A 14,644-nucleotide genomic window follows, 5' to 3' on the forward strand; every position below is an offset into this window, starting at 1 on the left:
AATTTCTTTTGTGAATTTGCTGTTCATATAACTTTAACCATTTTTTGTAGAAATAATTTATATATTATCTATTTGTTAACCACGTTGCAAATATGTTCTCCCAAATATCTTTTCTCTTATGATGTATTTTGATCACACAAAAGTTTAACTTTTTATAGATTTAAATTTGTTAATCTTTTCTTTATGGTTTCGGGATTTTATGACTTGCTTAGGAAGAAGAGAAGAGCTTCCCATCTAAAGATTATGAAAATACTCAGTTCTGCAAATACTTTTTTAAGGTAAAACTTTAATTCACCTTGTTTTTTTTTTCTGTGAAGTACACACAGGCTTTCTCTAATTTCTTCCCAAAGGGATAGCCAATTGTCTTCATATCATTTACTGAAGCCTATACACGACCACTGTTTTGGAATGATATTGCATTAAATATTGTTTTTTCTGTCCTCTTTTCTCTTTCCTCTTTCTCTGCAACTCCAGTCGTGTATATCTTGATATACTTTGTCGTGTCCCGTGAAGCACACCAAAGGCCTCTGGGGCTTCGACCATTTTGCTCATTTTTTCCTTTTTCTTTCTGTTCTTCAGATTGGATAATATGTACTGTAATCTACCTTCAAGTTCACTGATTCTTTGTCAGCTCAAATATGCTATTGAGCCCCTCTAAGGAATTATTCATTTCAGGTGTTTTACTTTCTCTTTTAATTTTTTTTTTTTTTTTTTTTTAATTAAGACAGAGTCTCACTCTGTTGCCCAAGCTGGAGTGCAGTGGCACGATCTCGGCTCACTGCAATGTCCACCTCCTGGATTCAAGAGATTCTCCTGCCTCAGCCTCCTGTGTAGCTGAAATTACAGGCAGCTGCCACCACTCCTATGTAACTTTTTGTATTTTTGGTTGAGATGGGGTTTTACCATGTGGCCAGGCTGGTCTTGAACCCCTGATCTCAGGTGATCCACTCGCCTTGGCCTCCCAAAGTGCTGGGAATACAGGCGTGAGGCACTGCACCCAGTTAGGTGTTTTACTTACTTTTATCTTTTGAGACAGAGTCTTGCTCTGTCATCCAGGCTGGAGTGCAGTGGCATATCTCAGCTCATTGCAACCTCTGCCTCCCGGGTTGAAGGGATTCTCCTGCCTCAACCTCCTGAGTAGCTGGGATTTGAGGTGCCACCACCACTCCCAGCTAATTTTTGTATTTCTTGTAGAGACAGGGTTTCACCATGTTGGTCAGGCTGGTCTCCACCTCCTGACCTCAAGTGATCCACCCACTCGGCCTACCAACGTGCTGGGATTATAGGCGTGAGCCACTGTGCCCAGCCTGTGTTTTACTTTCAATTCCAAAATTCCTTCTTCCTTTTATAATTTTCATCTATTTTATTATTCATTTATTTAATTTCCACCTATTTTCATTCATTCATTGATATTACTGATGTTCTCTACTTGATGAATCACTGTTGTCATACCTTAATTATTTAAACCTGATTTTACTTCTTTAAACATTTATAAGAGCTGCCTTGAAGTCTTTGTGAAGTCCTACATCTCGGTTCCTCAGAGACAATTTTTATTAACTAGCTTTTTTTCTTCCTGTACGGCACATGAGATATATACGTGATATATGCACTGTGTGTGTCTGTGTGTGTGTGTGTGTGTGTGTGTGTGTGTACGTGTGTATTTAGATTGGACATTTTAGATAATGTATTGCAGCAATTCTGGATTCTTACCCCTCCCACTGGGGGCAGTTGTTACTGTTTTGGTTTTGTTTGTTTAGTCACTTGCCTGGAAGAACTCTTTGGAGTCTGTTTTCCCTGAAGTGTGCAGTCTCTGATGTTTCTGCTGGTAAACTGTATATTGCCTATATATCTCTCTCTCACTTGTTTTTATTTTTAAGCCTGGTTTTGTAACAGCTCAGTGATCAGCCAATGACTGGTCAGAAGCTGTATGAAACATCTTGATCTCGGAAGCATTTCCCCCTCGGCTGGTGGGTCTGTGTGTCTCTGGGAAAGCATCTGAAGATCAGGGAGCTTACAGTCAGCTTCATCTCTCATCTCCTGTATTCACAAGCCCTCAGAGCCAATCAGTTGACTCTCTCTTTCTTTTTTTTTTTTTGGGAGACAATAACAATTTTTATAATAGGGATACTTTCTTTTTTTTTGGAATAAAGGTTATCATTCCAACACAACTAAACTAAAGAGACACTAACTAGCAGGGGACTCATGCTCGTTCCTCACTTTGGTCCAAGTTTCCTCTAGGTTTCTGGCCAAGGGTCTTTGTCAAGCTGAGGAAGTCTCCTTTTATGCCTTCCTTACTGGAAATATAATAAAAAACCATAAATAAATGTTGAATTTAATTTTTAACTTTTGAAAAGCCCTTATCAAGATTATCATTTGGTTATTTTTCATTTAATCCTTTTAATATTAATAATAATAGATAATGAATTATATTAATCAGTTTCCTCAGGGGGAACCAACTTAGCATTCTTGGATTATGTCCAGGAAGAATACAGAATAATATATTATTCTTCTAATAAGAATCAATTTGCAGTTTATTCAGAACTTTTGTATCTGTTTTCAAAGTGAGTTTGGCTTAGTGCTTTCTATTTTTGTGTGAGTGTGCCCACTCTCCATTTCTGGTTTCTGTACTAAGATTATATTGGTTTTCTAGAATGAGGTGCTTATCTTTTCCACTCTCTCGAACAGCTTATGTCACATAGGAATCATACATTTCTTGAAAGCTTACTAGAACCTGCCTATATAGCTATCTGGGTCTGTGATATTTTTAAGGTCTTTGTCTACTTTTACATTTTTTTCCAAGATAATCAGTCTAGTTGGACTTTTTTTTAACCTCATGCATATTTTATTAAGATTTTATATCTTTGTGTGAATAAAATCGTGGAAAGTTTTTTTTTTTTTTTTTTGAGCCAGGGTCTATCAACCAGGCTGGAGTACAGTGGTGTGAACATGGCTCACAGCAGCCTTGACCGGATCTCCCACCTCAGCCTCCCAAGTAGCTGGAACCACAGGCATGTGCTACCAGGCCTGGCTCATTTGTTTTTCATTTTTTGTGGAGACAGGGTCTTACTTCCTTGTCTAGGCTGGTCTTGAACTCCTAGGCTCAAGGCTTTTCTTGCCTTAGCCTCCCGAAGTGCTGGGATTACAGGCGTGAGCCAACCGTGCCCAGCTCATAAGATGTTATAATTTTTACATCTCCATACAAGTATGGTTTTTGTTTTACAAAAAGTATTTCTAGTGTTTTTTGGTATCATTACTCTTCTTCTTGATGAAGCTTGCTCTAGGTTTGTCTATTTTTTTTGGACAAAATAACAGCCTTTGGTTTTGCTAATGTGGAATACTTCTGTTCTCACTATTTTTTCGATTTCATGATATGCTTTGTCTTTAACAATACCTTCATTTTACTTTATTCGAGTTGGGTTTACTTTCTGGTCCCTTGTGTAGCTTTTATGTCGCCAATTTAGTTCACTTATTTTCAGTCTTCCCTGCTTTTCACATGTAAGTAGTGGCACTTCCTCTGTGCTGGTTTTGTCTAAATCCCATTGGTTTTGATATGAACAACCGCTCACTGTCTTTCACTTCTAATTTGTTCATTCCTTCAGCTTTGATTTCTTTTTTATCTAGAAAGTTAATTTAAACGTGTTTAAAACTTCCCGGGTGGATTTGGTTTCGCTGGTTGCTCGTCTAACCTTTTGTTTTTAGCTTCCAAATATACTGCACTGTGGTCAGACACTGTGGCTTCTATTATTTTGACTTTTAAAATTCTATTGATACTTTTTTTTGTGGTGTTATATGTAATTCGTAAATCACATTGGAAAAGAATGCGCATTCCCTTATTTATGTTAGGATCTCTGTTAATTACTCCACATAAATTCGTTTCTTCAGTCTTTACACTGTGAGATAGGTACTACTAGTAGCTCATTTTACAGATGAGGAAAATAAGATTGGGGAGTTTAGGTGACTTCCTCAAGGTTACCATGGCAGGTGAATGACAGAGCACTAATGAAACTCGGACGTTCTGACTCATTCTGTCTTGGTCTCTATAGAAGTGATCACAACTGCCAGTTGCATGATTCAAATACTCATTATTTTACTCCTACTTGTGTGGTGATATTTGAGAGAAAAGCATTAAATTTTCTTGCAATGACTGTGAATGTGTCAATTTCTCTTTGTGTTTCTATATTTAAAAGTGTGTTGTTGGTTACATAAAATTTATGTTACAAATTCATGGTGGGCTAAATCTTTAACACTCTGAAATATATTGTCTTTTGCCCTGTTTAAAGTTTGAGGGGTTTGGGTTTTAATTATACTTTATTTGCTGTTAATATTACTATACTTGATTTCTTTGGGTATTTGCCTTTTTTTAAAATGCCTTATATTCTGAGTAACTTTAAAGGTGTATCTCTTACCAGTTATTTGGTGCTTGGATTTTTAAAATTCCAATCTGAGAGTGTTTTTCAGTAGGGCATTTAATCCATTCATTATTATTTTGATTATTGAAATATTTAGGTTTATTGCTTCCATCTTATTATACACATATTTTTTTCTTCATAAATTCTTTCCTTTCAGATTGTTTTGAATTTTATTATGTTTTATTCTTCTTTAGTGGTTTGGATGTCCTACATTGTTTTTATGGTTGCCCTTAAAATTTTACATATTTAAACATTTATTTTACCAAAGCCTTGAGCTAACTGGTGCATAAACTTGTCCCCCAAGCAAGACAAGAATCTTAACTAGCTTTCATTTCCATCTCTCCTGACTTCTAACTCTTGTATTATGATCATTTGATATTTTCATTCCAGATTGCTATTTAAGAAAAGGAATAGTAAGTTTAATTGGCTTGTTCTTCTGCAATACATTCTCAGAAAATCTAAGTTCCTAACACACTACTTTATTCTTTTATATTCATTCTACTATACGGCTCACACTGAGGTTTCATTTGAATGATCAAACTCTCACATTTACAAATCTCTAGTTTCTTCTGCTTCATGGAAACACTGTCTTTCTGCATTGCTCTGAAGACTTCAGTCTTGCTTATTCAGAAGCCTCCTGGTGGCCTTGTTCCTGCACCCTCTGGAATCAGTTCTGTTGACTGCAGTTACTTCCTCTCTGCCCTGGGGTTGATGCTGCTCCTCTGGTGGGCGATTCTTGGAGGTCTACTCATCATCTGTCTGTCCTCTTGACTGAGCCTACCTCTGGCCGTTAGGCAGTGTGCAATTCAGCACAATGGGAAGCAGGTGAACTTGGAGTCAGGCCTGGTTATAAACTCAGCTCTATTTTTTAGCAGCTGTGTCAGGTTGGGCAAATCTTTGAGGCCTGGTTCTTCAATTTGGGTTAATGACCTTACATTATGGAGGTGCCATGCGATTAAATTTGACAGCACATGAAAAAGGCTTTGAAAGCCTTGGGACAGCAAATACATGGTATTCATTTTGGGGGTGGGGGTCAGTTATTTAGGAGTAATTTCTTCACTTTTTAGCCTTGGATTATATTGACTGATTTGATGGTCCCAACTTAAGAAGCTCCTCCAGCTCATCCTTGGGGAAAACAATTCATTCCTCCATTTATGTCTAATTTGAAGCTCCTGTTATGGTCAGTGATATAGCAGGTGGATATTTTCTTCATAGGGATATGAACAGCCTCATTATAAAGTCACTGAAGTTCCCACATCAACTGACTCATTGTGGGATACCCACCCTACATCACAGGCAGCCCTGTCTAGTACATATGCATGGGGAGGGAGGATTTTACAGTTTACTAAAATATGAGTCCTGGCACCAACTTAGAATATTTTAACAGATGTTGGTATTCATGTTATATTGAAATCAATATCCTAATGGTACCCTATGGCAAAGATATTGATGCATCTCCTTAGAAAATTATCATTCATCCCACCCAATTTTTCCTCCTGGAAATCAGGTCAGTTCTTTAGAATCACTGCCCCATAGCAAGAACAGAGCAAGCCAGAGAGGCCAATATTTTCAGTTGGTTTTTCAGGAGGAAAGAATGGTATGATAATCATTTTATATCTCTTCTAGAATAACACTGGAGTTCTTTGAAAAACCCAGTACTTTCACCTGGAATAGAAGTTCTAGCCCTTCACTCTCTGTTAGCCATCATTTATGACTTTTTCCCTTCCTGCATATTAACACGAGCCAAACCCCAAAGCCTTCTGCTCCAGTGTGAGAAAGCTGCTCGCAGATACAGGCTTTTAGTTCCATCAGGTGAAGCTTGCAGTCTGAGATAAATCTTCCATCTCTTCCCTTGAACCTTCAGGCGTTGTGAGTAAAACTTAACTTTGGACAGACCACCACCCTTTACTTCAAACAGAAATCTCTAAGGAGCAAGTGGCCACAGCCTGCCTCCCACAAGCTGCCTGGCTCAGTCTATTTCATTCCTGGAAATCAGGTGAATTCTTTAGAATGACTGTCCAATAGAAGGAACAGAGTAAGCCAGGGAGGTCAACAGCTGCTGCTCATTGCAGCAGACCAAGGGTGGTTTGCTGACAATGTCCATGACGTGTAGTTAGACAGACTCCAGTAGCAAACAGGGAGCCTGGCCTTCTCCATGCCTAAGTCAGCAGATAGGAAGGTCCAGGTCCACAGCACACACATGATGTACCCCAGACGAGTGATTAATTTACCAACTGTCAGAGGAAATGACTGTGGCTTAGTACTGTCATTCTGCCAAAGTATCTATCTGCTGTACATCCTGCAGAAGGTACGCGGAACACTTACTCTTGCCATTTGTGTAAGAGCCAGGCAAACAGAATGGAAAACCAGGTGTAGCTCCCAACACAGCAGATACTCATCACACACTCACACGTGGTGACTGTTCCTCTATCTGGAATGTTTTCTTCTTCACCTGTTCTCTTGTGAACTCCACATCCTCTAAGTCCTGCCTTGGAGAGCTTCCTTTGTGAAGCACTGAACCTCTGTAGCATCCTTGGGCCTGGGCATGCCTCCATTATTGCATTTATTAGACGGTATTACAATGGCATTTTATATATGTTTCCTGCAAGACAGTGGGTTCTGGGGCAGATGTGGGGCTTACTCCTCTTGTTGGAGCCTGGCATGTGATAGGTGCTTAATGAGCCAGTGTGTGCAGAACAAGCCAAGAATGACTTATTATTTGGTAATTACGCTATTTTAGATAGACTAGAGAAGCCTGCCATTCTTCCCCTCTATTATTTTTATGGTCATTCCACACTGGCTTCCTGATGGACAGACACTAGGTCCACAGTGACCTGTTTCATTTTTTTACTGTGCTGTGGGAAGTCAGCGCCGGGTTCACACAACCCCAGTGAGTGGGAAGCAGTGGAAATCGACATTCTTTCCTCAGGTCACCCACTGTGGCTCTAAGTTAAATACAAGCACAGCGGAGGGACTCAGAGACATTTGCTACAAGGAAAGAAGATCACGAGCCCATGGGAGTTTGGAGTGGTTACACTTCATTAGGCTCCCCATAAAAAGCTCCCCTGCATAAGCCAGGAACTCTCCACTTACAGACAGCTGGACCTCAAGAAATCCTTTGGCAAATACAAAAGACTCTTTGGTGAAAGCTAGAGGCAGGTTGGGCCTGCCCAGGGACCCCAGAGGCAGCCCAGAGACTTCTAAATGAACTGAGCCAACAGTCAGAAAACTGCCAGACACAGGCCGATAGGTGGGGTGACAGCCCAGGGCCCACAGGGCCAGTAAGCTCACCCCCAGCATGCTCTATGCATGGTGATCACAGGCAGTACAGACACCAAGGGCACTGTTAAAGAGAGAGAAACCACTTGAGGGTCCCAAGGGTGTGGAGAGGAACGACAGATGAGCCTTCCCTCCATGCCTATAATCCGCTTCTAGCTTCAGTTGGCTTAACATGTCCAGCTGGTGCCCAGCTGCTCAGTAGCCTGTTGGAGGCTGGGGAATGGTGGTGGCTGAGAGTGGGGGTAGGGAGAGAATGCCACCAGGCCAAAGGGTCACCTCCTAGTGCAGTACAGAGAATGAGTGCTGGTTTCTCCTCATAGGACTGAATTTCACTTGCACCAAGCCACCCAAGTCCCCAGAACGAAAGCCCTGCTCCATTCAAAGTCCTAGAAGGCCAAAGTGGAGACCCTCATGAGCTCTGAGTCACACCTGACCGAGTGAGCATTCTCAGGCCCTGCTGAGCAAGGGAGGGGCCGAGCCACAGGAGGCCCTGGCTGAGGGCTTTAAGGTGGAGGGTGTGCCAGCCGCGGGCCTCTGAAACAAGTACCCGGGGACTCCTGCCTCTTCACTCGCTTTTATGTTTCTACTCTTGTCGTCATTCTGGGCTCAGTGGTGACCGTTTATAAGAACACAGAGAGCTTTCCTACTGGCTTAGTGAGATTTGCCAGTGAATTCACTTTTCCATACCATGAAGCTGCCCACAGCCTTTGACCGCAGGCTGGGCTATCCAGATGGAGACTTGGCCGTCCTAGGGAATTCTGTTAACAGACTTCATGAAAATTCTAAATTCAGTTTAGAAAATCCAAAGGATTTGTTTCTCAGAGGCCAAAGAACGAGTGCAGCCAGCTCACACCACTCGAGTGTCTGAGGGTCCACTAAGCCAGACGGATAGCCAGGCAGTTCTCCAGATTTTCAGGAAACCGCTAATGCCTTCCATGCAAGCCAGCTATTTGTAAGTGTGAGCCAAAGTCCTTTGCAGTGGATTTTCCTTGGCTCGATGATCAGTAAAGAGGAAAAGGGGTGTCCTTGGTTTTGGGGTACCTTCAGAATCTAAGTGACTTAAATGTCTGTTTTGGTCAATTGATGATTTTGCTCATAGGAAAAAAATGTCTCTCTGCAACACTGTAGATGTTCATGTGAACCACTCAGAAAGCACGTGCTAGGAGGAGAGCACTCCCAGCTGCTGGGGAAAAGGCGGCGTGGTCACTACGGTTGATAATATTTAAGAGGGTAGCCTAGAGCCTGTGTGGTTTGCGCACCTCATGCTAAGTTCCGACCACAGCACGCCATAGGTACAGAACACTGGGGGCTTTCTTCTGCTGGGTCAGCACAGCCCACAGCCAAGGCCATGCCACGGAACATGAATGGAACATCATGAGGGACGTTAACAACTGAGCCGGCATCTCGGGAGGAGTGACCTGTTCTACAGGCAACATTCACATGGCTCTGGTTTTCAGCCCACATGACCCAGAAGGCAGCAATGCCAGAAACTCTCATCCCCATTGCCAATGTTTTCTGAACCTCCACCCTGTGGGATGGGTCTTCTTCAACTCTGGGCTCAGATGTGTCACCTGCTATGGGCTTTGCTGCCCTGATTTTCAAGCTACCTATGGAGAAACCATCCCTTTGGCTGAATGTCCTTCATATGCCCCTATGGAGAGCAATGCTTTCACAATCCTCTCAACATGGACTGCAGGCACTTTCCCTGTGCAAAATGCATTCAGACACACGCAACTGCAGACAGCTGCTGGGGGTTCCAGAGCCAGCGAGTCCATCCCAGGAGCTGGTACATAATCAACCCTTTCCCATCCCCAAAGAGGTCTTCTCATGGCATCAGCCAAATGATCTTAGCGCAGAAGTTCAGGTATCACAGGTCCCCTGGCCTCTCCAGATTATGTCTCCAAATGGTAGAATGAGTTAAATTTTCTGGGCCCTCATGGTAGATGTCAGGGTGGGGTGGAATATAAAATTGGAATGGGCTGGCTCAAAGCTGAAAGCAATAATGAAAACAAATGGAGAACTCACCACCATTTCCTGGACATGAAACATCTCTGCACCATCAGACGACAGTCGATTAGGGAAAGAGATGCTGACAGATGACCCTGGAAGGGTGCTCGGGCCAGTGTTGTAGATCTGTGGGTGTGGAACACACACAGCAAGTCTCAGTGGAAAATAGCAGACCTCCATTTCCTGTCATGCAATATATATCTAAGATTCTTGGAAATCATACACAGAAACTCTAAGGCTCGGATCTAGAAGGTCGTGACTGGAAGTGGACTACTGAACGACGGGAAATTTCAACAAAACAGAAACACTTCTAACATGCATTTAAAAATCCCAAACTTTGAAATTACCATATTCCCTTTCAGCATTTTTTTGTCTTCCTACTAAAAATTATTTTTCTTTTTACATGCATAGGAATTTAGTCATAGACTGTTACACTTGGTGAAAACTCAGACATCATAATCTAGTCCAGTGGTTCTCAAACTTCAGCACAACATCAGAACCACCGGAGGGGTTTATTAAAACACACACTGGTGGGGGTCATGGCGTAGGGGTCATGCCCAGAGTTTCAGACCCAGTAGGTCTAGGATGGGGCTGGCAGAGTTACATTTCTAACACGGCCCCAGGAGGTGCTGATGCTGCTGGCCCAAGAATCACCCCTTGAGACCCACTGATCTGGTCCAACCTCTTTCCTTTGCCAGTATGAGGTAGCTGAGGCCCTCAAGGACAGAGTGGGTCATCCCAAAACCAAGTGATCTAATGTGGTTTCCAGGCTACCTGCAGCTCCTCACTTGCACAACTGCACCCCTCTTCTGTCCCAGCATTTGGTTCTATAAAACTTTGCCCCTCTTGTTTTCCCTAGCATTTCTCCATTTTCTGTCTCTAGAAGTCAATCATTTCCTGAGAAATGAGGAAAAAGATGGAGGGCACAGAGACCAGTAAGAGCAAGGAGGGAGAGAAAAAGCTGAACGTGAAACTCAAGGAGGAAACAGAATCTACAGAGGAATGAAAAAGGTGAGTAGATCTCTAGAGACACGAAGTAGATTCGCGGTTGCCTAGGGCTGGGGAACAGGGAGTATGACAGGCAGCGTGACAGGCCCCAAAGATGTCCAGGTCCTCATTTGTGGAACCTGTGAATGTTATGTGGCCAGGGGGAATTCGGGTTGCTAATCAGGTGACCTTAAAATAAAGAGGTTACATTGGATTATCCAGGTGAGCACATTGTACTCACAAGGGTCCTTCTAGAGGGAAGACGCAAAAGTCAGATCAGAAAAAGAACATCCTAAGACTCAGCAGCCATCGCTGGCTTTGGACATGGAAGGGGGCCATGAGCCAAAGAATCCAAGCAGCCCTCAGAGGCTGAAAAAAGGCGAGAAGTGGATTGTCCCCGGTGCCTCTGGCAGGAACAGAGGCCTGACACTGGTTTTAGCCCGGCGAGGCCGATTTTGGACTTCTGTTCTCAGACTGTAAGATAATAAATTTGTGTTTTTTTAAGCCATAAATGTTGTAGTTATTCGTTACAGCAGCAATAGGGAATTAATACAAGAAGTTATGTCAATGGGTTCAGAATTTTTCATTTTTCAGTCCAGAGGTCTCTTATTTTTTTTTTGCACCTATTATGCCATGAATTCATAGGGAATAGGTTCCAGCAGTTCAGGCTCCTCTCCATTGGTTCTCACAAAGTGTGCTTCTCTGGGGGATCAGGCTGGTACTTCAGTTGAACCCAGGTACCTTTCTCTTTGGCTTCCTTCTTCTTCTTCTTCTTCTTTTTTTTTTTTGAGACAGAGTCTCACTCTGTTGCCCAGGCTGGAGTGCAGCCGTGCAATCTTGGCTCATTGCAACCTCCGCCTTCTGGGTTCAAGCAATTCTCCTGCCTCGGCCTCCGGAGTAGGTGGGACTACAGGTGCCTGCCACCATGCCTGCCGAATTTTTATATTTTAGTAGAGATGGGGTTTCACCATGTTGGCCAGGTTGGTCTCGAACTCATGACTTCAGGTGATCCACCTGCCTCAGCTTCCGAAAGTGCTAGGATTACAGGTAGGAGCCACCGTGCCTTGCCGGCTTCCTTCTTTTGCTGATCATTTTCCTTCATGCGTTTCAGGAAGCTATCTTGACTCTTACAGTCCTTAATGTGCTCAATACACACATTAATTCTCTTGGCAAGAATCTTGCCCTTAAGTTGTTTGTGTACAACAATGCCAACAGCATGCCAGTAACACTGTAGAGTCTTCCGGTTTAGCCGCGGTCACACTTGTGGGGCATTCCTTTTTGAGCAGTGCCCATTCCCTTGATGTCTACAATATCACCTTTCTTACAGATTCCCACATATGTGGCCAAAGGAACAATTTATGTTTTCTCCTTTTTTTTTTGAGACAGAGTTTCTCTCTTGTTGCCCAGGCTGGAGTGCAATGGCACGATCTCAGCTCACCACAACCTCTGCCTCCCGGGTTCAAGTGATTCTCCTGCCTCAGCCTCCTGAATAGCTGGGACTACAGATGCCTGCCATCACGCCTGGCTAATTTTTGTATTTTTAAAAGTAGAGATGGGGTTTCACTGTTGGCCAGGCTGGTCTCGAACTCCTGACCTCGTGATCTGCCCACCTTAGCCTCCCAAAGTGCTGGGATTAGAGTGAGCCACTGCACCTGGCCCAAGTCCATGTTTTCTAAAAGTCATAGAGAACATACAGCAGGGGCCTCTCCTCTTTCCCTTTGTATTCGACATTTTGGTGAATTACTAGAAGATGGTGGTTCTGGCCAAAAGGCTGGAATTTCTTTTAGGGGTGGTCAAAATGTTCTAAAATTTTGCAGCAACATGGATGAAACTGGAGTCATGCTAAGTGAGCTAAGCCTTGGGAGACTGGGCAGGCAGATTGCTTGAGGCCAGGAGTTTGAGACCAGCCTGCCAGGCATGGTGACATGCACCTATCATCCCGGCTACTCAGGAGGCTGAAGTGGGAGGATTGCTTGAGCCCAGAAGGTTGAGGCTGCAATCAGCCGAGACTGCACCACTGCACTCCAGCCTGGGTGACAGTGAGACACTGTCTAAAAAAAAAAAAAAAGACATAAGCCAGGTATGGAAAGACAAAGACAAACATCACAGGTTCTTATTTGTGAAAACCAAACAAAATCGAACCAAAACAACGGAACTCATGGAGACAGAGAGTAGAGGGACGGTAACCAGAGCCTGTGCGGGGAGAGGAAGATGGTTAATGGATTAAAAAAATAGAAAGAGGCCGGGCGCGGTGGCTCACGCCTGTAATCCCAACACTTTGGGAGGCCGAGGTGGGCAGATCATGAGGTCAAGAGATCGAGACCATCCTGGCCAACATGGTGAAACCCCATCTCTACCAAAAAACACAAAAATTAGCTGGGCATGGTGGCACATGCCTGTAGTCCTAGCTACCTGGGAGGCTGAGGCAGGAGAATCACTTGAACCCAGGAGGTGGAGGTTGCAGTGAGCCGAGATTGCACCACTGCACTCCAGCCTGGTGACAGAGTGAGACTCCGTCTCAAAAAAAAAAAAAAGAAAGAAAGAAAGAAAGAAAAAGACGTAGTATTTGTTAGCACAATAGGGTGACTATAGTCAATAATAATTTAATTGTACATTTTGAAGTAACTGAGAGTATAATTGGATTGTTTGAAACACAAAGGATTTCTTGAGGGGAGGGTTACCTCCATTTTACATGATTATTATATACTGCATGCTTGTATCAAAACATCTCATGTACAGCATAAATATATAAACCCACCATGTACCCACAAAAATTAATACGAAACATTTTTGTAAATATTCTAAAATTAGATGATGATGGTTTTACGATTCTGTAAACATTAAAATAATTACATTGTACGCTTTAAATGGGTGAACTTTAAGGTATGTAATCATATCTCAATAAAGATGTTATTTTTAAAAAGATGAGTAAAATATATGTTTTGTCAATTAAAAAAAAATGTTTAAAAAGGATGAGTAGGAGAGAGGAAGAAATGCCATGCTGCTTGGTGGCCTGGGGACTAGAGAATCCAGGGACTCTGCAAATCTGAAGTTGAGGTCAGAAGGGCAGAGCCAAAAAAAAAAAAAAAAGCCAGAAACCTTACCAGGTCTTCACACATGACTGGATGCATGAAGACCCAGCTCAGCCAGCTCTTCCCTAGAAAACTGTGTCTTTGGTTTTTTGCAATAGTTGATTCTGCTTCAAAGAATAAATAGATAAAAACTGATAGAGCAGATGAGTGGTTGTTGCCAACTCTTGATTCAAAAAAGAACAATATTCACCAAAACAACCTGAAGACATAGAAAAGGAAGGAACATCTGACCATCGCTGAAATAACTAGGAACATCTGACCATCGCTGAAATAACTAATTTGAATGAAACTTGAGTGCACAGAATTAAAAAGACACCTCCTGGCGTGTCTGGGAAATCCCAATTCAAGCATGAATGGGGGTAAGCAATGAAGAGAAAGATACTGATGTACACTATTTCACTCATCAGAGCCAGGAGGACAGGAGAACTTGTATCACCAACTTTATTTTTATTTTTAATAAATGTCTTTTATTGGATTCTCTGCAAAAGTTCATGTGCAATATCTGCACTGGTTTTCAGGTGGGGAAATGGTTTAAATTTTGATGCCAAAAAAGCCTCTCAGTTGTCGACAAATTAATGTGTCCGTTTAAAAACTGTGATGAAATGTAGAAAGCAGGCCCAAGACTAGTGTTTCTGCCTCTCTCCTGTCTTCAGCAACAGTGGAGTCTTTAAACAATTATGTGGCTTGCTGAATAACCAATTTTTTATAAAAACATGGAAAAATCTGTCCATATGGAAAGTCTCATGTTCTCCTTCAGGAACAATATTACTGAAATAAGGAAATACAGAAGCATTTTCTCCATATTCCTGGCCTCCTCCCGCACTATTTTCACCTTCTGGTCATTATCACTGCCAGCCTGGTCAGGGACCT

The 14,644-nt window shown here is 42.5% G+C and overlaps 1 protein-coding gene across 3 annotated transcripts in view; it reads right to left on the reverse strand.

Moving 5' to 3' along the window:
- The window catches only part of ITGA9 (integrin subunit alpha 9), a 362,228-nt gene that overhangs the window by 61,456 nt on the left and 286,128 nt on the right, over nucleotides 1–14,644 (reverse strand). For all 3 annotated transcript variants that reach the window (XM_021666559.2, XM_064360142.1, XM_064360141.1), the window contains one exon: nucleotides 9,714–9,821. In XM_021666559.2, the coding sequence (XP_021522234.2) occupies nucleotides 9,714–9,821 (108 nt within the window). The remainder of the gene's footprint in view (nucleotides 1–9,713; nucleotides 9,822–14,644) is intronic.

Source organism: Aotus nancymaae, unplaced genomic scaffold (assembly GCF_030222135.1).
Source record: "Aotus nancymaae isolate 86718 unplaced genomic scaffold, 86718_ANA_hifiasm-v0.15.2.pri h1tg000038l, whole genome shotgun sequence".
NCBI lineage: Eukaryota > Metazoa > Chordata > Mammalia > Primates > Aotidae > Aotus > Aotus nancymaae.